This window comes from Lissotriton vulgaris, chromosome 6 (assembly GCF_964263255.1).
Source record: "Lissotriton vulgaris chromosome 6, aLisVul1.2, whole genome shotgun sequence".
Lineage (NCBI taxonomy): Eukaryota > Metazoa > Chordata > Amphibia > Caudata > Salamandridae > Lissotriton > Lissotriton vulgaris.
In genome coordinates, this window is record NC_141694.1 from 1852539020 (window position 1) to 1852563059 (window position 24040).

Sequence of the window (24040 nt, forward strand, 5' to 3'; positions counted from 1 at the left end):
ATCGTTGCGTCCACTTCACCTTCAGAACACCCACCATCCACAGACACCAGCACCTGCTTCCACAAAGAAACTGGACCAAAATCACCGATGACCAGCTCACCTCCTCACTCAACAACTCCACCCCAACCATCGCGGAAAACGACGACCCCAACACCGCACCCCGAACCCTGCATAGATGGATCTCGGACAGCACCAACACCATAGCCCCCCTCAAGAAAAACAATACCCGTGCCAAGAAAGCCAGATGGTTTACCACCGAACTTCGAGAGTCCAGGCGCACATGCCGCCGCCTTGAAAAGGCCTGGAGAAACACCAAATCCACAGAAGCCCACAACAACTTCAGAGCCGCCACCAACGCCCACCATCAACTCATCAGAGAAACGAGGAAAAAAGCGATTGAAGACAGAATCTCCACCCACGCACACAACAGCAAGGAACTCTTCAGCATCATCAAGGAGTTCGCCCAACCCACCAGCGAGTCTATCGACATCCCACCCTCACAAGACCTCTGCGACAAACTCAGCATCTTTTTCCACCACAAAATCAAGAGCATCTACGACAACTTCGACGAAGACAACCAACACACTGAACCCTCACCAACCACCCCCGACACCCGGAAACCAGCGATTGATGACTGGACAGCCCTCACCACCGAAGACACACTGAAGACAATGAAGTCAATCCACTCAGGGGCCCCCACGGACCCCTGCCCCCACCACATCTTCAACAGAGCCACCAACACCATCGCACCCATGCTCCGCCAAACCATCAACCGATCCCTGGCGACCGCCTCGTTCCCCGACGACTGGAAACACGCCGAGGTCAACCCCCTCCTAAAGAAACCCTCAGCGGACCCCACCGACCTCAAAAACTACAGACCCATCTCCCTGCTCCCGTTCCCAGCGAAAGTCATCGAGAAAGCCATCAACAGCCAAATCGCCACATTCATTGAAGAACACAACATCCTCGACTCCTCCCAATCCGGCTTCAGAAAAAAAACACAGTACGGAAACCGCCCTCCTCGCCGCAACAGACGACATCCGCACCTTACTGGACAAAGGAGAAACAGTAGCCCTCATCCTCCTCGACCTTTCAGCGGCGTTCGACACAGTCTCCCACCGCACCCTAATACGCAGACTCTACGATGCAGGAATCCAGGACAAGGCCCTCGACTGGATCTGCTCCTTCCTCTCCGGCAGGACGCAGCGGGTCAGACTCCCCCCTTTCCTCTCGGACCCCACACCTACCACCTGCAGGGTCCCCCAGGGCTCCTCCCTCAGCCCGACGCTCTTCAACGTCTACATGGCTCCACTTGCCCCCATCGTCAGAACCTACGGACTCAACTTCGTGTCATATGCAGACGACATCCAGCTTATCCTCTCCCTATCCAATGAACCCAACACCGCCAGACGCAACGTTCGAGAAGGCATGGAAGCCGTCGCCAAATGGATGAAAAACAGCTGCCTTCAACTAAACACCAACAAAACAGAAGTACTCATCATGGGCCCAAACCCCGACGCCTGGAGCGACACCTGGTGGCCCACCGCCCTCGGAAACCCGCCAACCCCCACAGACCACGCACGCAACCTGGGAGTCATCCTGGACTCCGAGCTCAAAATGGACCGCCAGATCAACTCTGTCTCATCTTCCTGCTTCCACACCCTCCGCCTCCTTCGTAAGACCTTCAAATGGATCCCCCTGGAACACCGAAAGACAGTCACTCACGCCCTGGTCACCAGCAGACTCGACTATGGCAACGCACTCTACGCCGGAATAAACAAAAACCTCATCCGCAAGCTACAGAACATCCAGAACGCCGCCGCAAGACTGGTCCTCAACCTGCCAAAACACTGCCACATCTCCCAGCACCTGCGCACACTCCACTGACTCCCCGTCGAGGCGAGAATCACCTTTAAGATGCTCACCCACGCACACAGCAGTAAGTTAGGTAGCTCGGAGTGTCCCGGCAGCTTCCGTGTCACGCGACCGGTTTGAACCACCTGTGGTTCAAACCGGTCGCGTGACACGGAAGCTGCCGGGACACTCCGAGCTACCTAACTTACTGCTGCTCCTGTCCCTGTATATTTTGGAGCGAAAGCCCTAAACCGAAGATTTACTTGAATTATAATTCGCCTTCATTCACCTGGTACAATGTCCATCATGATATCGGACTAGGCACGAATGAATTCGAGTGCCCATTGAGGACATACTGTCTCTTGACTGAACCCTATTTCTGAGCTGAAATTCTTAGCCAGAGGTGTACCGCCCAACTGATCTGGAATCGTGACACCGTTCTAATTTTCATTTGGTGCTTCCCTGTCCCCCGCCCCCACTACCGTCCTGAAGAAGACCCGCAGCAGAGGTCGTGACTTCCCCCTATTGCGCCAGGGTCGAAACGTCGACGATCCCCCCATCATTTTCTCAAAGCCTACACCTGCCCTTCCCTGTCCCCCTGTATAAAATTGTATATAGATTGTAAATGGGTAGGCTTTACGTGTGCAATGTATAAATAATCCTTCTGTTGCACTCAATCACCCTCAAATCTATCCCTTTACTATCCTTCACTTGAGCACCAACTTCCTTTCCTTTCAATTTTTCCCTTTGCTGAATTTTATGAATTTGTAAATAAACTGTAGTAACATTTGTTGAATTTATTGTTGTGTTGGGTTACTTGCATTTATTGCATTTCTTGAATTGATTTAAACTTGCAATACATCTCCATGTGTTTGTATATTCAGATTCATTCTGATCTTTTGTTGATTATGAAGTAACAATATCTACATCACTAGTCGCTGCTGGAACGTGCAGCATGATGCACCGTTGCAGCTCTTCCTGCAGTGCGATGGACAAGCATCAGCCCACTTGCTGCTGGTACATGCATTGTGTTATGCCACATGATACCTCCTCTGCTGCTGCTGGAACATGCAGCATGATGCACTGTTGCAGCTCTTTCTGCAGTGCGATGGACAAGCATCAGCACGCTTGCTGCTGGTACATGCATGGTGTGATGCCACATGATACCTCCTCTGCTGCTGCTGGAACATGCAGCATGATGCACCGTTGCAGCTCTTCCTGCAGTGCGATGGACAAGCATCAGCCCACTTGCTGCTGGTACATGCATGGTGTGATGCCACATGATACCTCCTCTGCTGCTGCTGGAACATGCAGCATGATGCACCGTTGCAGCTCTTCCTGCAGTGCGATGGACAAGCATCAGCCCACTTGCTGCTGGTACATGCATTGTGTTATGCCACATGATACCTCCTCTGCTGCTGCTGGAACATGCAGCATGATGCACCGTTGCAGCTCTTCCTGCAGTGCGATGGACAAGCATCAGCCCACTTGCTGCTGGTACATGCATTGTGTGATGCCACATGATACCTCCTCTGCTGCTGCTGGGACGTGCAGCATGATGCACGTTGCAGCTCTTCCTGCAGTGCGATGGACAAGCATCAGCCCACTTGCTGCTGGTACATGCATTGTGTGATGCCACATGATACCTCCTCTGCTGCGGCTGGAACATGCAGCATGATGCACCGTTGCAGCTCTTCCTGCAGTGCGATGGACAAGCATCAGCCCACTTGCTGCTGGTACATGCATGGTGTGATGCCACATACCTCCTCTGCTGCTGCTGGAACATGCAGCATGATGCACCGTTGCAGCTCTTCCTGCAGTGCGATGGACAAGCATCAGCACGCTTGCTGCTGGTACATGCATTGCGTGATGCCACATGATACCTCCTCTGCTGCTGCTGGAACATGCAGCATGATGCACCGTTGCAGCTCTTCCTGCAGTGCGATGGACAAGCATCAGCCCGCTTGCTGCTGGGACATGCATTGTGTGATGCCACATGATACCTCCGCTGCTGCTGCTGGGACGTGCAGCATGATGCACCGTTGCAGCTCTTCCTGCAGTGCGATGGACAAGCATCAGCCCACTTGCTGCTGGTACATGCATTGTGTGATGCCACATGATACCTCCTCTGCTGCTGCTGGGACGTGCAGCATGATGCACGTTGCAGCTCTTCCTGCAGTGCGATGGACAAGCATCAGCCCACTTGCTGCTGGTACATGCATTGCGTGATGCCACATGATACCTCCTCTGCTGCTGCTGGAACATGCAGCATGATGCACCGTTGCAGCTCTTCCTGCAGTGCGATGGACAAGCATCAGCCCACTTGCTGCTGGTACGTGCATTGTGTGATGCCACATGATACCTCCTCTGCTGCGGCTGGAACATGCAGCATGATGCACCGTTGCAGCTCTTCCTGCAGTGCGATGGACAAGCATCAGCCCACTTGCTGCTGGTACATGCATTGTGTGATGCCACATGATACCTCCTCTGCTGCTGCTGGAACATGCAGCATGATGCACCGTTGCAGCTCTTCCTGCAGTGCGATGGACAAGCATCAGCCCACTTGCTGCTGGTACATGCATTGTGTTATGCCACATGATACCTCCTCTGCTGCTGCTGGAACATGCAGCATGATGCACCGTTGCAGCTCTTCCTGCAGTGCGATGGACAAGCATCAGCCCACTTGCTGCTGGTACATGCATTGTGTGATGCCACATGATACCTCCTCTGCTGCTGCTGGAACATGCAGCATGATGCCCTGTTGCAGCTCTTTCTGCAGTGCGATGGACAAGCATCAGCACGCTTGCTGCTGGTACGTGCAATGTGTTATGCCACATCAGACCACATCTGCTACTGCTTCAACATGCAGCATGAAGCACTGTTGCACATATTCTCGCAGTGCGATGGACAAGCATCAGCAAGCTTGCTGCTGGTACATGCAATGTGTTATGCCACATCCTACCTCTTGTACTGATGCTGGAACATGCAGCATCATGCACCGCTGCAGCTCTTCCTGAAGTAGTGTGATGGACGAGCACCAGCCCACATGCTGCTGGTACAAGCAATGTGTTATGCCACATCATTTCACCTCTGTAGTTGGAACATGCAGCACGAGTCAGTGTTGCTGCTCTTCTTGCAATGTGACAGAACGCAGCACTCGGACTAACCTGGCAGCAGCATGGGTGCTTTCTACTGGGGTGATGGGCCGGAAATGTATTTTCTAACAATCCACCTCTGTTGCAGTGCAAGGGCACTTTCTTGACATGCACTATAGAACAAGTTACTTACCTTCGGTAAAGCATTATCTATGTAGCTGCAGATTCCTTACCTTACCTTACGGATCCAGCCTGACGCCTGGGAAATTCAAAGGTAAGGGCTCTGCAGCTAGAAGATTATATGAGCCATTCTTTACATCAAAGCGGTTTCTAGCACAACCTACAAAATATTAAGGTAGGTTTATGGTACGCAGTGTCAGGAGAGGGCTATGATGTGGGGAGGGGGAGATAGTGTTGTGGCACTTTTGTGCCAATACAATATATGAAGAAAAGTTCAAGTGACTATGGTGCATTCCTTTAAAGATTCTCTATTACAGACTTAAGAGGTCACTCTGTCTATTCTGGCACAAGAGTTATTTTAAGAAACAGAAATATGTTAAACAGAAAGGTTGTAATGCCTCCAGTATTGTAATAAAAACATCTAGATTAAGCAGAAATTATTAAATAATCATCATCTAAATCTAATAAAACATTACAAAAACTAACATCTTTGTAGGTCTACCTCTGACCCTAGAAGACAAGGTACTAGTTTAAGAATCATTTAAATCCCAACTGCGGGCCTGATTTAGAACTTGGGGGATGGGTTAATCCGCCACAACGGTGATGGATATCCAGTCTGTCGAAATATAAATCCCATTATATCCTACGGGATTTATATTTCGGCAGACGGGATATCAGTCACCGTTGTGACGGAGTAACCCATCTGCCAAGATCTAATCAGACCCTTAATTTGTAGACCCTGCAATCCTTGCAAACAATACTCGATAACTCAGAATAAAGCATGTTTACCATAAATATATCTTTTATAACTTGGTAAAAACCCAAATACCCCAGCAAGTATTTTTGCAAACCAGGATGTGAATAGTTGACCAAATACTTACATCAACAAGATCCAGGAATCGATTGAGGAAGATGAAGGCCATGTTCTCCCATCCCACCACCTATTACAAGAAGAAAAAACATTGGTAAGTTTTGTTAAATTGAATTCGCCAGTGAAAAACGTAGTGATAGAAATCCTATTAGCTGTACAATTTAATGTTTAAATCTGCCCCTTCTATTTTATTTAACTTTAGATTTGTTTACAAATATTTATGCTTAATGTGCATGTTTTACATTTTATTTTTGTACGCAAGCTTCTTAACATTATCATTTCAATGAAATCTGCTACATTATCAAGCAAATAAAAGGCAACATAGAAAATGTTTCTTATTTTTAATCCTAGTTTTCCATCGTAAGAATTTTTATTGAAGTCTATCACTAAATAGCTCCGCACTTGGGAAGGACCGCAGATGATTTTTAAAAACGAAATCCTTATAAAAAAATATTTTTTAGTAGGTGGCCATTTGCAGGCTACAATACATAAATGTAAATACTTTAAAGTCCACCAAATTAAAGTTGCTAAGTACGCTTAAGCTGATATAGTTTCCTCATTAAAACAAAATGTCACACCAAGGAATGGAGTCAGGCAGGCAGCAAACACTTTAGAGAGCCAGCAGCTCTGTTTACTAGATGCATAGACTCTGTTAATATGACAGCATATACATGTCATAAAGCAATTGCAGCACAGCTGATTGATTGCAGTGGCCAATGACGACTCCCTTGATGGAGAATTAAAATGACAAGCATGTGAGAGTGGTATCAGGCTCACAAAGAAACTTTGTCTGTTATTAGGTTTTCTGCAACACAGCAGTTTTATTACTGAATTACCTAGATAAAGAAAGATTCGTATTTTTGCCTTGTTCATAATAAAGGAATGAATGAAAAATGTTTTATAAAGGGCAAACAGCTGCCACAAAGGGCATCCTAGGTGCTAACTAAGAATCCTAGGTAGTTTGTCCAAAAAGTGGAATTATGATGAGGAAAATAACCAAGTCTTCAAAAGCTTCCTAAAATGATTCTCATAATGATGGATCGGAGAGCGAAAGGAAGCTTATTCCACACCTTTGCTGCTAGGAAGGGGAAGAATCTTCCACCTTTTCTTATCACTTGATTTTTTATTTTTAAAGAGCACAGCATTGCTGGATGTCAGGTCTCTAATTGGGTTGTTCAGTTGGAATATTTTCCAAAGATTTGGGGCAGGTGTCATGATGTGCTCTATAGACCAGGATGAGCATCTTAAACCAACATAACGTTGCTGAATTTTGTTACCCAACTCCTTGGTACTCATTTTTATCAACCTCGGAAGGATGAAAGGCTGAGTGGACCAGCTGGGATTTGAACCTGTGACCATGGGGTCGAACAAAAACCCCCTACAGGGGATGCATTAGTCCACTGGGCCACCAGGCCCAGCATGAAGCTGTTTGAGATTTTGGGAGAGAGATGAACTGTGAGGTATTATTACAACCAATCTTGCTGCTGCTTTCGATACACCTGCAGCAATTGTTTAGAAATGTGGTGAACCCAAAATAAAGGCTATTGGTGTAGTCAAGTCTGAAAATAATGAATTCACCAACTACTAACTTCCTGTCTTCAAAAGGGAGTAAATCCAAGAATTTCTTTGGTGTACTGAGTAATGCAAACCAAGTACCCGTAACAGTATGAACTTGGTCACTATCAAATTTAACTTGAAGATCTTCTGCTACCAGTACTGGAGGAGGAGGAACTGGGAGCCCTACCAGCCAACAATCATTGATCCTGAATTTCTTGATGGCTCCAAAACCAAGAATCACAGTTTTGTCTGGGTTACAATTTAAGTTACCCTACTGCACCCAATCACTAACCTTCGATTAGCACATTTGAAAGAAAGCTTACGGGACAGCAGCACTTTTGCCTATGTATAAGATTAACTGAGTGCCATCAGCACAAGAAACTACTTTAACTCCAAAGACACTATCAATGTTGCCAGGGGAGCCAGGAAGAGTTTGAATACTCAAGGGGCCCCATGTTTGACCTATTTGGGTCCTGAAGAAAGATTGGAGTCTACCAAAAAGCAAAGACTGGAGCCATCTTAATGCTGGCCACAGATGCACATGTCGGACAGACGTTCCAGTCCAACACTTAGGACCTTGAACTGGATGTGGGATATGGTGCAAGCAAATTAGATGGGCCCCATGGGTAGGCTGCTCAAAAACCTAAAGGCCTCTGCATGGCACAATGGTGTTTTAGCCTGTGTAGACACCTCAATGTGCAGTATTGCTGTGGGATTAATCAGGCCAGGCTTCTCTTGCATGCACCAATATATTAACACCACTTTGGTATCTCAGAACTGTCTTTGATGTAAGGCAACAGGATCACTCTGTTACATAGGCTCTAATGTTATGTCTGTAGAGCACATCCTACATGCTATGGTCTTAGGCATGTACCACAACTCGGATCATCTCCAATGAGGAGCTGTAGTCTGATTGTCAGGGGATAACCACTGGACACAACAAATGTCCTAATGGAGGAGCTGGTGACTCAACTGAGGCCTTCCGCTTCCCCACAACATACTCCTGCATAGCATGTAGGTCGTTAAAACCAAAAAAAACACCGAAGCCAAGGCATCCATGACATGCAGGAGAAAGAGGCACAGAGCAGGCTGTCGGGCAAGAGGTTCTTGTCCCCTGGCCCTGGAAGCACAAAACAAAAGGGCCCACTTCATGGAGAGGCCATGACTTGAAAGCCATATTTGAATCCACATAAGTTGAGCCAGATGCAAGAGTATGGGTGGGGGCGAACAGAAGAAAAGAAATGTGTGAACTCCACACCTGTAGCTGTGAAGAGAAATATGCTCACACTGAGTGAATCAAAAAGACTGAGGTATGTCTCTTTTATTATCAAAATGTTTACATCTTCCTCTGCAGCTTGAACGTCCTAGGTGTCTGATGGACAGGAGGACTGGATGAACCAATGAGATATGAACATTTCAAAACACAATTAATTCCTAAATACTTTCTGATGAGTAAGTTTACAAATATAATATTTCATCAACAAATACTTAAGACCACTTGTCTTCTGGGCAGGCATGAACATTGGTTGGCACTATGTGTGAACTATACCTTTCATACTGGCTCACTTACCTTGGCAGCTATTCCGGCCTCGTAGAAACACTTGTCTGAGGGGATGAACTCAGTGTGTCGCAGTAACGAGACAGATAGTTTAGCAGCTAGGGTCTCCTAAGGGGCAAAAACAAACTTCATTAGTCCATCACCTGTAGATTGGCAGAGAGCCCCAAACTGTGTTAATAGCATATTTGAAAACTGTATAACCATACAAACGTATCCTTCAAAATTGGAGAAAGGTAATTAGATGAGTTTACTTATAAACAGTGCTTTGATTCCACGACCTTAGGACTACAATGCTGAATGCGTGTCTGGCTACCCATGTTTTACCATCCGGACTACCTTCCTGCTGACTGCAGTCACTTGAAGATAAAAATGGCAAATAAACACCTTAGCTTTGTGGCCCCCTGAAATCCAAACAGATGCATATGACCTGTTGCTGAAAATATAATGATAAAATACATTGGTACTGAATCCACCAATTTATTCTTGCAGGCAGGCAGGCAGAAAAACAAGTTAGTTTACTGTTGATAACATTTATGTCTACTACACACTGCTTTCTTGACATAAATGAGCATGAAATATCTACCAGGGAAAGAATCCTCTGGAAGATTTTTGAGCACGCCTTAATGTAGACCTATCACTGCCACTGAAACACTGGGGGCAGGGCCATACAGATGTCATTAGCAGTCATAGTGGTGAGTGTGGTTCATACAAGTCCTGTCCACAAACATGACATTAGTCCCTTTTTGTGCACCACAAATCCATCTTTTCAGCGCTTGCCGAATTTTACAAGTGACTTTCAAAATATTTTGAGACTTTTTGGTTTCTTCCCTAAATATGCCTCCTCCCCGAACATTTTAACCCTGTCCATTTTCCTGGTGGTATGTGCTGTTTTACTCTCCGAGTGCTGAATGTGGAGCCTGTGGCCCAATAACAATTCCAGCATTTGCAAATACTGCTCCAAAACCACAGCAACGTCATTTGGGAAAGTGTAGCAGAGGTGTCCCTGGCTCCTCGCTGTCACAAGGGAGGGTCCATTCTTGATCTACATTGCAAAGACACACACAGTTGTTTCCCAGGCATCATTCACTCCAAGGTGCCACTGTGGGCTTCTTGAGTCCTCCTTCCCTCTATGCCGTAGCTATGTTTCAAGTGGTCGTCTTCCTCAAAATGCCACTCCACTTTCAGCTGGAACAGCACTGGACTAAGGACCACAACCAGCATCCTGAAGAAGAACTGCGTTCTTTGTCTGAGAACTGGAAAAGATGACAGAGCTGACAATTAGATGGAGCCATGGATAGCAGCACTTTGTGCCCTTGTAGTTGGGTCATCATAATCAGGGGCAGAAAGAGAACGTAGCCAGGGAGAGAGAGATCATTATTACTTGCCTGTTTCCTTTTACTCAGAAAATCATTTGCTTGTTTGAATACCAGAGTCAAAGGTATAAACCCAGTAATACATGCTGGGTTCAGTAGTATGTACTAGTGAACATTTCTCTTGCCAACCTACAGGTAATGTTTACTTTACACAGAAAGTACATTGTTATGTGCAGTGGGTATTTTGACAACCCTCCCTAATGATGCTGCCATCTTTTAAATGCCTCATTGATGGCAAGTAACTCGGATTACTTTGTCTAATTTCTTTTTGCATGTAAAATAAACCTTTGCCGCACGTCTTCTTGGGCTGTAAATTACACTTCTTTGGTCAGGAGATTAACATTCCCCCGGCCGCGAAGCAGATTCCTTCTTCTTGAGGAAGATGCCTTCATGGCAGCTATGACTTTCTACTTTTAACAAAGAATTTCTTTCTTTCAGAAAATCTATCTTCATACGGTACACAGTAAGCCTCCAGTTGAGATTCCAGTCGTGTCATTTGGATTTCATGCTCTGCCTTACCCATCTTTGCTGTTATTTCTTGTTCTGTGTAAGATTGTTTGGATTCATGGAGCACGTTTCCTACCAGCTGCCCTTTCCATCAGCCTCTTATGTTAGAGCTCCACCATCTTTGGTTTTGCTTCCAGTTCTGGGCAGGTACTCTCAGGACATTTGTGTGCTGTCCTTTTCAGGACTGTAGAAAGTACTTTTGATTTTCTTCTCAGCAGCCAAATTACTATTCAGCCAGTATTCAGGATGGTATGGATTCTCCCTAGCTCCTGCTTTTATACACTAGATGGTCAGGCAGGCCAGAGTTTCTCTGTGGAGATCAGCTTTAGTCTAGAGGATGCATCACCCACTTGTATTATGGCATTCTAGCATTCCCTTTGACCCTGCATCATTCATATGAAATACCTTTGTTATAATACAATTGTGCAAATTACATGGTTTTAAATAAAAATATTGAAATTAAAAAAGAACACTTTACATCAATGTGTTTTCTTTAAAAAATGTTTTATCTCAAATCTTTTGGGACAGAAAGGGAAGAATGTGCTTTTCAACACCCTACTGATTTTGCTGAACAGCAGGACCCATATAAAGCTTCCTCTCTTAGTGCATCACCTTCCATTTATTTTAGTTAGACGTTTCCCTTTCTGTTTCACTTTCAGGCCAAAACCACCTTCCTCACCAATCATGACAGTTCTTCAAGAGAAATCATATTTTACACTTTTTCTGTCCAATGAAATCTATTCTAGCAAGGAATAAAGCACTTGATGGCAACCTCTCAATGGGTTAGCTTATGCTACATTACCAATTTGATATTTGCTCCTTTGAAAGGAAACTGAATAAATTAAGTCTGGATGTTTATGTAGCTGACACCACAACTTGATGAATGTCAATGAGCTATGCAGTTTTAAAAAAGATGAGGTGTCAAGACTTCTGCCAACATGGACAACAACTTTCGAATCAACAATTATATTAAAGGGGCACAGAACAGAATCTGAGGGAAATAATCTAATTTTCTTCTAAAAAAAATGTAATTTAGGAATCTTGCTAATCAGGGATTGACAACAAAGTAGACATCTGGATTTGCTTTATTATCCGTGCACACAGCACAAGGACATCTCTAAAATGACCCGCATATGTCCTGGGACCTAAGAACCTTTTCAAGAACTGATGCGACATCAGCGGGTGCTGATTATGTTCCATGGGGTAAGACCTGCGGGAAAAGTTACTTATCATCCGTAACCGATCTTTCATGTGGAATACTCTATCAACAGATTTCTCACCTTTAAATATATTACCAGGTGCCAGGCTCGTCCAGAACCTTCTACAATATCTCTGGAAGAGGGCTCAGGCTGTCTTACTTATTTATTTATTTATTTTTAGAGTTTTCTATAGCGCGAACTTGAACCGATTAGGTTATCAGAGCGCTTTACATAGCACCAGTTCCGTTACATGTTATCACAGCAGTTTACATAGAATCAGTTACGTTGCACATTTCAGGATCTTGAACCGATTAGGTTATCAGAGCGCTTTACATAAGACAGCATTCGATGTCCAGTGCCCTCCTCCGCCGTGTAGCGGGGGACCTCTTCCAGCCCTCCGAAGTCGTCGAGCTGTCGGGACTAGGCTCCTGGAATTTCAGCTGCCCCTTTACAAGGCACGTTACATAGAATCAGTTACGTTACACATTTCAGGAACACATTTCTTTTTGCTCTAGTGAATAGGGTTATCTCTTCACACGGGGGAAGGGAAACACCTGGCTATATATTACTGCATTGCGCACAGAGACGTAATGACATCACTAGGGCTATATAGCACCAGGACCTGCACTCTGGGATTAGTTCAACTCTATTTTTCCACAACTTCCAATATTTTATTGAGGAGACTGAAAATCAAGTAGTGGTGCAATACAATTCTATCTTGGAATCTTATTTCGAAAGGCAATCTGGTTTTGCCAGAATGGGGAGGAGGGAGGGTTGGTGAGCAATCTGCAGGTACATAATAGTATCCCCAAGAAAGATTGTTACAGAAGATACAAAATGTTTTCTTCTGATAGATACTTCTACCTGCAGATTCCTCACCATTGAATGCTTCCCTTAGGTGGTGACCAAGGACAGATCAGGCAATGTGATCATCTCTCTTTACTTACGAATCCATGGAATAATGTTTGGCGAACCAGATCAGATCGGATCGGAGCGCAGGTATCATCCACTGGAGCCCCTCTAGCCTGAGCTGAAGTGGTGGATGTAGCCCTGGTGAACTGAGCCCTTATTCCATCAGATGGGTCTGTCTTGGCTACAGCATAGCAGATCTTGATGCAGAAAATGATCCAGCAAGATAAGAGTTTGCACCTGTACTGCCTTTCCTTTTTAAGAGCCTGTAAGCCGACAAAGAGCTATTCGTCTGAGCAAAATTCGTTAATGAGGCTGGTGTAAAAGCTTACTGCACACTTAGGGTTGGGGATTTGAATACTCTCCTCCCATACTGTGGTGGAGGGAAAAGGAGAGGTAGGGTGATGGATTGTCCCAGACGTAAATTAGACACCACTTTTGGAAGGAAAGCAGCTTTAGTATGCAACCCTAGCAGGTCGTTCACGACAGCTCCACTCTTGCTGCTTCTCTGCCTCCCTGGTTACTGAATTGTTTACTTTATTGTACTCAACCTTGTTTAGCTCCTCTTTGTTTAATCTTGTTCAACTTGTTTAGTTTTGTACTGCCTTTGTTCATTTCTATTGTTTCTTCCTCTGCCCGCTCCCTTTCTCACTACTTTTTCCCGCTGCATCTCCCTCACCCTTCCCGCCCTCGCAGGCCCACCCACCGCCCTTCCCTCCTCCCTGGGCCTACTTAATGGAGACCGCTGTCACGCCAAAGGCAAGTCTGTCTGCGCTCAGCACCAGGAGCCCTGGTTCTCCCACCACACGCCAAAACTTTGTCACCGAGCCCAGGGCTCCCAGATCCCTCATTAACAACTGCTACCATACTTCTCCACAATCAATGATAAGACCTTTTTCCTGCGGCCACTGCTTTGCAACTTGACATCACACCGACCATGCCAACCATGACTCCTCAGGAACAACTCCACCCATGATCACTCAGCAAGCACACCACTGAGATCTGGGACACCAACGTCGTCTTCCTCACCGAGACCTGGCTAATCTCCACATCCGCTCCCGACATAGCCTCAGCATCTCCAAATGACTACAAGATAGCACAGCTGGACTGCATCAACAAAAAACGGAGGTGGAATCGAGCATCCACAAATAAACCATCCAATGCTCCAATGTCTCAGACGACACAACCCCAATCATGGAACACCTCAATTCCCAACTCCGAATTGATGGCAAAACAACCATCAGAGGAACCCTCACCTACAGACCTTCAGGACTGCATCCCAGTTTCTGTGACACCATCCCTGAATAAATCACCCCACTCACCATCAACTCCAAACACTACATCTTCCTCAGAGACCTCAATTTTCACCTCTACGACGCCAACACCGCCAACCTACACAAAAGCCTCATACATCTAGTCTTTGACCCCCCATACGCTACGCAGCACACATGCTCGACCCCTTCTTCATGGCCAGCGACAAGTACACCCATGTACAAACGAAAAGGGAGTGTTACTTTTCACAGGATATCTAAACGGCGCTAACCAAATACCATGATGCTACACAAAAGGAAACAATTAGATGCGGTGGCATTGGTGAGGGAAAACCCCTAAACCCTCAAATTAGGATCCTCGGGTCCGGCTATGTACAACAAACAGGTCCTATGCACAAGCATATGAGTGAATTACAGTACAAAACAAATTCTGTTGGTCTAGGATGAAGACAATGAGGTCCTGATTTTGGAATGTTCACCATAATGGTGTGTTGCTTAACAAGCCAGCCAACACGTGTTTCGTCAATAGGTTGTTGAACCCTTGACTTCTAAGGGCTGGAAACAACCTAAAGAACAACGTGTGTCACAAATATGTTCTCTAGATATGAAAACGGTACAACAAACAAGGGCTGCCATCAACAGGTGTTGAAGGTCGGAATACCACACCCTTTGTGGTTAGTCCAGGGCAATAAAAGTTACTTTGGCTCAGACTTGAGGAATCTCCCTCAGAACCAGAAGAATCAAGGGCATGAGAGAAATGCATAGTACAGAGGAAACTCCCCCTGTAACTCATCCCCAAATTCTCAGTGTGATAGATTTCGGAGGACTCCAAACATCAGGCAATGGGCTCAGTTTTGAATTGCAAAGAGGTCTATGTGAGGTGCGTGCAAAGAGGTCTTACACCACCTACTGATGGAAACGCCACTCATGGTCAGCAAGTTGATGTCACCTGAAACTGTAGTTCAGAGAAACCTCCAGATGGTTGGCCACCATCCACAGACCAGGCTGGTGTGCCCAAGCCCAGAGTCTCAGAGCTTCTCGATAGAGATAGGCTACTCTTCCCTGCTTGTTCAGGTGCCACATCGTAGTCATACTGTTGGTCAAGATCTGAACTGATTGACTGCGAAGTGCCGGGAGGCAGGACTTAACAACAAATTGCCCTCAGTTCCAAGAGACCAGAGCCTCTGATCTCCAAGTCCTTCAAATGAACTCCTCACCCTAGGGTGGAAGTGTCCATCACAACTGTGGCCACTTTTGAAGGGGAACAGAAAGATATTCATTGCAATGGGTTCTCCATCTCTTCCCACACGTTCAACTCCACTGCTGAGTCCCTGGAGATTACATGCTGATGGTGCAACCATTGCCTACGATGACATAATCTGCTAACGTGCATGAGTGACAGGAGGCTGCAGGATGCCAACATATGGAGCAAACAAAGGACCTTCAGGACTGGGACTCTAGCTCCCATCTGAAATACTAGATTCATAGCCTGAATATTTCGTAACCTCTGTGGAGGATCAAAAGCTCTGGGTGAGATGGTATCCAGTACCGCTCCAATTACAGGATGCACCGAAAGGGCTACAGATGAGATTTGGGGCAATTGATTGAAAACTTCAAGTGGAACAACGGGAAAGCTGGTGACTGCCAATGATGGACCACCAGCTCAGGCGAATTACCTTCGACCTGACAGTTGTTCAGGTATGAAAAGTCTGTGACCCCTGACCTTCTGAGATGGGCTGCCATCATTGCCATCACTTTTGTGAAGACTTAAGGTAATTGAATTGGCCATGGTTAGTACCCACCACAAGTACTTCCTATGCGACTACAGGATTGGAAAGCGAAAGTATGCATCCTGCAAGTCTAAAGACAAGTCCTGTAATAAAGATAGCGCTGGTGCACATATAGCACCAGCGATATCACCAGACGGTTTTCCCTTATTTGCATGGGTGCGTGGCCCCATGACAATGAGGGAATCCCTTTGCCTCTGCGCCTACCCGGTATTATAGAAGCGGGCACAGAGGCAAAGAAGCTGTCAGGAAACACACTGACAGTGAGCCACCTAAATAACAAGTTACTTACCTTTGGTAACGCTTTTTCTGGTACATGCAGTATCTGCCTGTGGATTACTCACCTTGTGAATATCCCCCTGCGTCAGCAACGTTCGGAAAATTCTTTTGTAGCACGCCGGCGTGGACGACGTCATAGGAGCACGGCATCGCACGTGACTCCGACTTATTAGGCCTACGTCGGCGTGATGACATCAGTTACGCCCTTTTTCCGTGCCTTCGAGGCACCCGGACGGACCAATGACAGTAGATATATACATATACAGAGTACACAGTACATAATATCCAAAAATTACACACATAGCGTGTAGCCAATGCATGAAAAACACAATATATATATATACACAAATATGCCCCCGTCTATTTGGTTTCCCGGATTTTGGAGGTGGCTGCGGACTGGGGAGCTGAGGAGGCAACTGATGTTCGACAAAAACCCCCTGGGGGCACGAAAATTAGCTGAGACAAGACTTACCCCCGCAAGACACTGAGAAACGGACCAGGTATGGTGCATTCTGGGTCCTGTAGGCACCGCACTACATGCAGCCGGCAGGAAGTGTCACGCAATTGGTACTCACCTGAAGGGGAGGAGCCACGTGTCCAGCAGCAGGGAGAGGCAAAGACAATTTAAGTCGAACAGGAGCCTCAAACTGTGTTCATACCCATGGCGCTGAGGAAGGCGGACTTCAAGCCGAAATGCATTCGCCACTGTGGGTGTTGTGTCGAATAAAGAAACCTCCACTGTTTCCCCTTGTGTGGCCTCTCTTCTTCCTACGGAGGAGTTCTGGAGTATATTTCAGCGCGTGTGCCAGATGTCGCGCTTCGAGAGGTCCCCGCAGCATTCAGTTGGCCCTGGCTACGCTGGTCTTCGCTTCTGCGAAATTCTGTAGTCCCTGGTAAGGGAAAGACCGGGGCCCACCACCAAGCCTGGAAGGATTTTGGGCGGAGTAGCAATCGGCTAGATTGCGCTGTGGGCGTGGAGGATCCCACTTTGCCCCCGTCTATTTGGTTTCCCGGATTTTGGAGGTGGCTGCGGACTGGGGAGCTGAGGAGGCAACTGATGTTCGACAAAAACCCCCTGGGGGCACGAAAATTAGCTGAGACAAGACTTACCCCCGCAAGACACTGAGAAACGGACCAGGTATGGTGCATTCTGGGTCCTGTAGGCACCGCACTACATGCAGCCGGCAGGAAGTGTCACGCAATTGGTACTCACCTGAAGGGGAGGAGCCACGTGTCCAGCAGCAGGGAGAGGCAAAGACAATTTAAGTCGAACAGGAGCCTCAAACTGTGTTCATACCCATGGCGCTGAGGAAGGCGGACTTCAAGCCGAAATGCATTCGCCACTGTGGGTGTTGTGTCGAATAAAGAAACCTCCACTGTTTCCCCTTGTGTGGCCTCTCTTCTTCCTACGGAGGAGTTCTGGAGTATATTTCAGCGCGTGTGCCAGATGTCGCGCTTCGAGAGGTCCCCGCAGCATTCAGTTGGCCCTGGCTACGCTGGTCTTCGCTTCTGCGAAATTCTGTAGTCCCTGGTAAGGGAAAGACCGGGGCCCACCACCAAGCCTGGAAGGATTTTGGGCGGAGTAGCAATCGGCTAGATTGCGCTGTGGGCGTGGAGGATCCCACTTTGCCCCCGTCTATTTGGTTTCCCGGATTTTGGAGGTGGCTGCGGACTGGGGAGCTGAGGAGGCAACTGATGTTCGACAAAAACCCCCTGGGGGCACGAAAATTAGCTGAGACAAGACTTACCCCCGCAAGACACTGAGAAACGGACCAGGTATGGTGCATTCTGGGTCCTGTAGGCACCGCACTACATGCAGCCGGCAGGAAGTGTCACGCAATTGGTACTCACCTGAAGGGGAGGAGCCACGTGTCCAGCAGCAGGGAGAGGCAAAGACAATTTAAGTCGAACAGGAGCCTCAAACTGTGTTCATACCCATGGCGCTGAGGAAGGCGGACTTCAAGCCGAAATGCATTCGCCACTGTGGGTGTTGTGTCGAATAAAGAAACCTCCACTGTTTCCCCTTGTGTGGCCTCTCTTCTTCCTACGGAGGAGTTCTGGAGTATATTTCAGCGCGTGTGCCAGATGTCGCGCTTCGAGAGGTCCCCGCAGCATTCAGTTGGCCCTGGCTACGCTGGTCTTCGCTTCTGCGAAATTCTGTAGTCCCTGGTAAGGGAAAGACCGGGGCCCACCACCAAGCCTGGAAGGATTTTGGGCGGAGTAGCAATCGGCTAGATTGCGCTGTGGGCGTGGAGGATCCCACTTTGCCCCCGTCTATTTGGTTTCCCGGATTTTGGAGGTGGCTGCGGACTGGGGAGCTGAGGAGGCAACTGATGTTCGACAAAAACCCCCTGGGGGCACGAAAATTAGCTGAGACAAGACTTACCCCCGCAAGACACTGAGAAACGGACCAGGTATGGTGCATTCTGGGTCCTGTAGGCACCGCACTACATGCAGCCGGCAGGAAGTGTCACGCAATTGGTACTCACCTGAAGGGGAGGAGCCACGTGTCCAGCAGCAGGGAGAGGCAAAGACAATTTAAGTCGAACAGGAGCCTCAAACTGTGTTCATACCCATGGCGCTGAGGAAGGCGGACTTCAAGCCGAAATGCATTCGCCACTGTGGGTGTTGTGTCGAATAAAGAAACCTCCACTGTTTCCCCTTGTGTGGCCTCTCTTCTTCCTACGGAGGAGTTCTGGAGTATATTTCAGCGCGTGTGCCAGATGTCGCGCTTCGAGAGGTCCCCGCAGCATTCAGTTGGCCCTGGCTACGCTGGTCTTCGCTTCTGCGAAATTCTGTAGTCCCTGGTAAGGGAAAGACCGGGGCCCACCACCAAGCCTGGAAGGATTTTGGGCGGAGTAGCAATCGGCTAGATTGCGCTGTGGGCGTGGAGGATCCCACTTTGCCCCCGTCTATTTGGTTTCCCGGATTTTGGAGGTGGCTGCGGACTGGGGAGCTGAGGAGGCAACTGATGTTCGACAAAAACCCCCTGGGGGCACGAAAATTAGCTGAGACAAGACTTACCCCCGCAAGACACTGAGAAACGGACCAGGTATGGTGCATTCTGGGTCCTGTAGGCACCGCACTACATGCAGCCGGCAGGAAGTGTCACGCAATTGGTACTCACCTGAAGGGGAGGAGCCACGTGTCCAGCAGCAGGGAGAGGCAAAGACAATTTAAGTCGAACAGGAGCCTCAAACTGTGTTCATACCCATGGCGCTGAGGAAGGCGGACTTCAAGCCGAAATGCATTCGCCACTGTGGGTGTTGTGTCGAATAAAGAAACCTCCACTGTTTCCCCTTGTGTGGCCTCTCTTCTTCCTACGGAGGAGTTCTGGAGTATATTTCAGCGCGTGTGCCAGATGTCGCGCTTCGAGAGGTCCCCGCAGCATTCAGTTGGCCCTGGCTACGCTGGTCTTCGCTTCTGCGAAATTCTGTAGTCCCTGGTAAGGGAAAGACCGGGGCCCACCACCAAGCCTGGAAGGATTTTGGGCGGAGTAGCAATCGGCTAGATTGCGCTGTGGGCGTGGAGGATCCCACTTTGCCCCCGTCTATTTGGTTTCCCGGATTTTGGAGGTGGCTGCGGACTGGGGAGCTGAGGAGGCAACTGATGTTCGACAAAAACCCCCTGGGGGCACGAAAATTAGCTGAGACAAGACTTACCCCCGCAAGACACTGAGAAACGGACCAGGTATGGTGCATTCTGGGTCCTGTAGGCACCGCACTACATGCAGCCGGCAGGAAGTGTCACGCAATTGGTACTCACCTGAAGGGGAGGAGCCACGTGTCCAGCAGCAGGGAGAGGCAAAGACAATTTAAGTCGAACAGGAGCCTCAAACTGTGTTCATACCCATGGCGCTGAGGAAGGCGGACTTCAAGCCGAAATGCATTCGCCACTGTGGGTGTTGTGTCGAATAAAGAAACCTCCACTGTTTCCCCTTGTGTGGCCTCTCTTCTTCCTACGGAGGAGTTCTGGAGTATATTTCAGCGCGTGTGCCAGATGTCGCGCTTCGAGAGGTCCCCGCAGCATTCAGTTGGCCCTGGCTACGCTGGTCTTCGCTTCTGCGAAATTCTGTAGTCCCTGGTAAGGGAAAGACCGGGGCCCACCACCAAGCCTGGAAGGATTTTGGGCGGAGTAGCAATCGGCTAGATTGCGCTGTGGGCGTGGAGGATCCCACTTTGCCCCCGTCTATTTGGTTTCCCGGATTTTGGAGGTGGCTGCGGACTGGGGAGCTGAGGAGGCAACTGATGTTCGACAAAAACCCCCTGGGGGCACGAAAATTAGCTGAGACAAGACTTACCCCCGCAAGACACTGAGAAACGGACCAGGTATGGTGCATTCTGGGTCCTGTAGGCACCGCACTACATGCAGCCGGCAGGAAGTGTCACGCAATTGGTACTCACCTGAAGGGGAGGAGCCACGTGTCCAGCAGCAGGGAGAGGCAAAGACAATTTAAGTCGAACAGGAGCCTCAAACTGTGTTCATACCCATGGCGCTGAGGAAGGCGGACTTCAAGCCGAAATGCATTCGCCACTGTGGGTGTTGTGTCGAATAAAGAAACCTCCACTGTTTCCCCTTGTGTGGCCTCTCTTCTTCCTACGGAGGAGTTCTGGAGTATATTTCAGCGCGTGTGCCAGATGTCGCGCTTCGAGAGGTCCCCGCAGCATTCAGTTGGCCCTGGCTACGCTGGTCTTCGCTTCTGCGAAATTCTGTAGTCCCTGGTAAGGGAAAGACCGGGGCCCACCACCAAGCCTGGAAGGATTTTGGGCGGAGTAGCAATCGGCTAGATTGCGCTGTGGGCGTGGAGGATCCCACTTTGCCCCCGTCTATTTGGTTTCCCGGATTTTGGAGGTGGCTGCGGACTGGGGAGCTGAGGAGGCAACTGATGTTCGACAAAAACCCCCTGGGGGCACGAAAATTAGCTGAGACAAGACTTACCCCCGCAAGACACTGAGAAACGGACCAGGTATGGTGCATTCTGGGTCCTGTAGGCACCGCACTACATGCAGCCGGCAGGAAGTGTCACGCAATTGGTACTCACCTGAAGGGGAGGAGCCACGTGTCCAGCAGCAGGGAGAGGCAAAGACAATTTAAGTCGAACAGGAGCCTCAAACTGTGTTCATACCCATGGCGCTGAGGAAGGCGGACTTCAAGCCGAAATGCATTCGCCACTGTGGGTGTTGTGTCGAATAAAGAAACCTCCACTGTTTCCCCTTGTGTGGCCTCTCTTCTTCCTACGGAGGAGTTCTGGAGTATATTTCAGCGCGTGTGCCAGATGTCGCGCTTCGAGAGGTCCCCGCAGCATTCAGTTGGCCCTGGCTACGCTGGTCTTCGCTTCTGCGAAATTCTGTAGTCCCTGGTAAGGGAAAGACCGGGGCCCACCACCAAGCCTGGAAGGATTTTGGGCGGAGTAGCAATCGGCTAGATTGCGCTGTGGGCGTGGAGGATCCCACTTTGCCCCCGTCTATTTGGTTTCCCGGATTTTGGAGGTGGCTGCGGACTGGGGAGCTGAGGAGGCAACTGATGTTCGACAAAAACCCCCTGGGGGCACGAAAATTAGCTGAGACAAGACTTACCCCCGCAAGACACTGAGAAACGGACCAGGTATGGTGCATTCTGGGTCCTGTAGGCACCGCACTACATGCAGCCGGCAGGAAGTGTCACGCAATTGGTACTCACCTGAAGGGGAGGAGCCACGTGTCCAGCAGCAGGGAGAGGCAAAGACAATTTAAGTCGAACAGGAGCCTCAAACTGTGTTCATACCCATGGCGCTGAGGAAGGCGGACTTCAAGCCGAAATGCATTCGCCACTGTGGGTGTTGTGTCGAATAAAGAAACCTCCACTGTTTCCCCTTGTGTGGCCTCTCTTCTTCCTACGGAGGAGTTCTGGAAAATATAAATATATATATATACATATAAAAACATTTAAATAATGTCATAAACACAGGTATAGAAGAGTGGACAACGGGGAGGCGGGTGGGCAGGTGAGGAATCCACAGGCAGATAATGTATCCACCAGAAAAAGCGTTACCGAAGGTAAGTAACTTGTTCTTCTGATGGATACATCTGCCCGTGTATTCCTCACCTTGTGAATAGATTCCACAGAAGTCCCCACTACCGGAGGAGGGTGTCCACTCTCCTATACCAGAAAATCCTGGAGGACAGAACGCGCAAAGTGGCTGTCCCTCCTCACCTCGGTATCCAAGCAGTAATGCTCCGCGAAAGTGTGGAGGGAGGCCTAAGTTGCCGCTCTACAAATGTCCTCAACAGGAACACCCCTAGACAAAGCCGATGTAGAAGACTTTGCTCTAGTAGAATGGGCTCTTGTACCCTATGGAGGTTCCTTACCAGCAAGGGCGTAGCAGATATTGATGCATAATATTATCCATCTCGAAGTGTGCGCTTGGGCACCGCTCTTCCTTTTTCTGCAACCAGCAAATCCAACAAACAGCTGGTCATCCACTTGATAGTCCTTTGTCCTATCAAGATAAAAGCTCACGCACTCTTAGGGTCCAAACGGTGAAGCCGCTCCACCTCCTTGGATGGGTGAGGAGGGGGGATAGAAGGTAGGAAGGGTAATGGACTGTCCTAGATGGAAGGGAGTTACCACCTTAGGCAGAAAAGCAGCCCTGGTCCTGAGAACCATTCGTTCAGCATGAAGAATGGGGGCTTTGAACTAAGAGCTTGAAGCCCACTTACCCTCCTTGCTGAGGTAACTGCAACTAGGAAAACCGTCTTAAAAGACAACAACCTCAAGGGACAATTATGTAAAGGTTCGAAAGGGGAATCCATTAAGAAAGTAAGCACCAGATTCAAGTCCCATTGAGGCACAATAAAAGGAGTGGGAGTAAATTTATTTGTAAGTCCCTTCATAAATCTCAAAACAATAGGAGATTTAAATAAGGACGGCTGATCCGGCAGGCAGAGAAATGGCGACAACGCCGAAAGATAACCTTTAACTGTAGCCACAGCAAACCCTTGCTGCGCTAAAGAAAGAGTAAATAGAAGTATATCTGACAAACGAGCCCTTAAAGGGTCAACTGACTTCTCCCCACACCAAGTCACAAATTTAGACCATCTGTATGAATAGATTGACTTGGTAGAATCATGCCTGGCCGATAGAATGACATCCACCACATCATGTGGGAGAGAAAAGGAATTCAGGTTGCCCCGTTCAATCTTCCGGCATGAAGGTGTAAGGTCTGGAGGTTGGGTGTAGAACCTGCCCCTCCATCTGAGAGAGGAAATCTGCCCTGAGAAGGAGACGGAGCGGCGGGCATGAGGAGAGGTGGAGAAGATCTGTGTACCACACCCTTCTTGGCCAATCTGGGGCGATCAATATAACTTGGGCCTGGTCTTGGCCAATCTTCCTCAGAACCCGAGGAATCGAGGGTATGGGAGAAAACGCGTAAAGGAGCTGTGAGACCCAAGTCAACTGAAACGCGTCCCCCAAGGCTCCCTGCATCGGAAACTGGAGACTGCAGAATGACGTGCAGTGAGCATTCTCGTGAGTGGCGAACAGGTCCACCTGAGGAGTTCTCCACGTCCGGAAGACGTGACGAACCACCTCCGGATGAAGCCTCCACTCGTGGTCGGCTGAG

The 24040-nt window shown here is 48.3% G+C and overlaps 1 protein-coding gene across 1 annotated transcript in view; it reads right to left on the minus strand.

The window, feature by feature from the left end:
* IFT172 (intraflagellar transport 172) overlaps positions 1-24040 on the minus strand; it is a 1181874-nt gene that overhangs the window by 166884 nt on the left and 990950 nt on the right. The window contains exons 43-44 of the mRNA XM_086928171.1: positions 9128-9223; positions 6011-6070 (exon numbers count right to left, since the gene is read on the minus strand). Of these exons, the coding sequence (XP_086784297.1) occupies positions 6011-6070; positions 9128-9223 (156 nt within the window). The remainder of the gene's footprint in view (positions 1-6010; positions 6071-9127; positions 9224-24040) is intronic.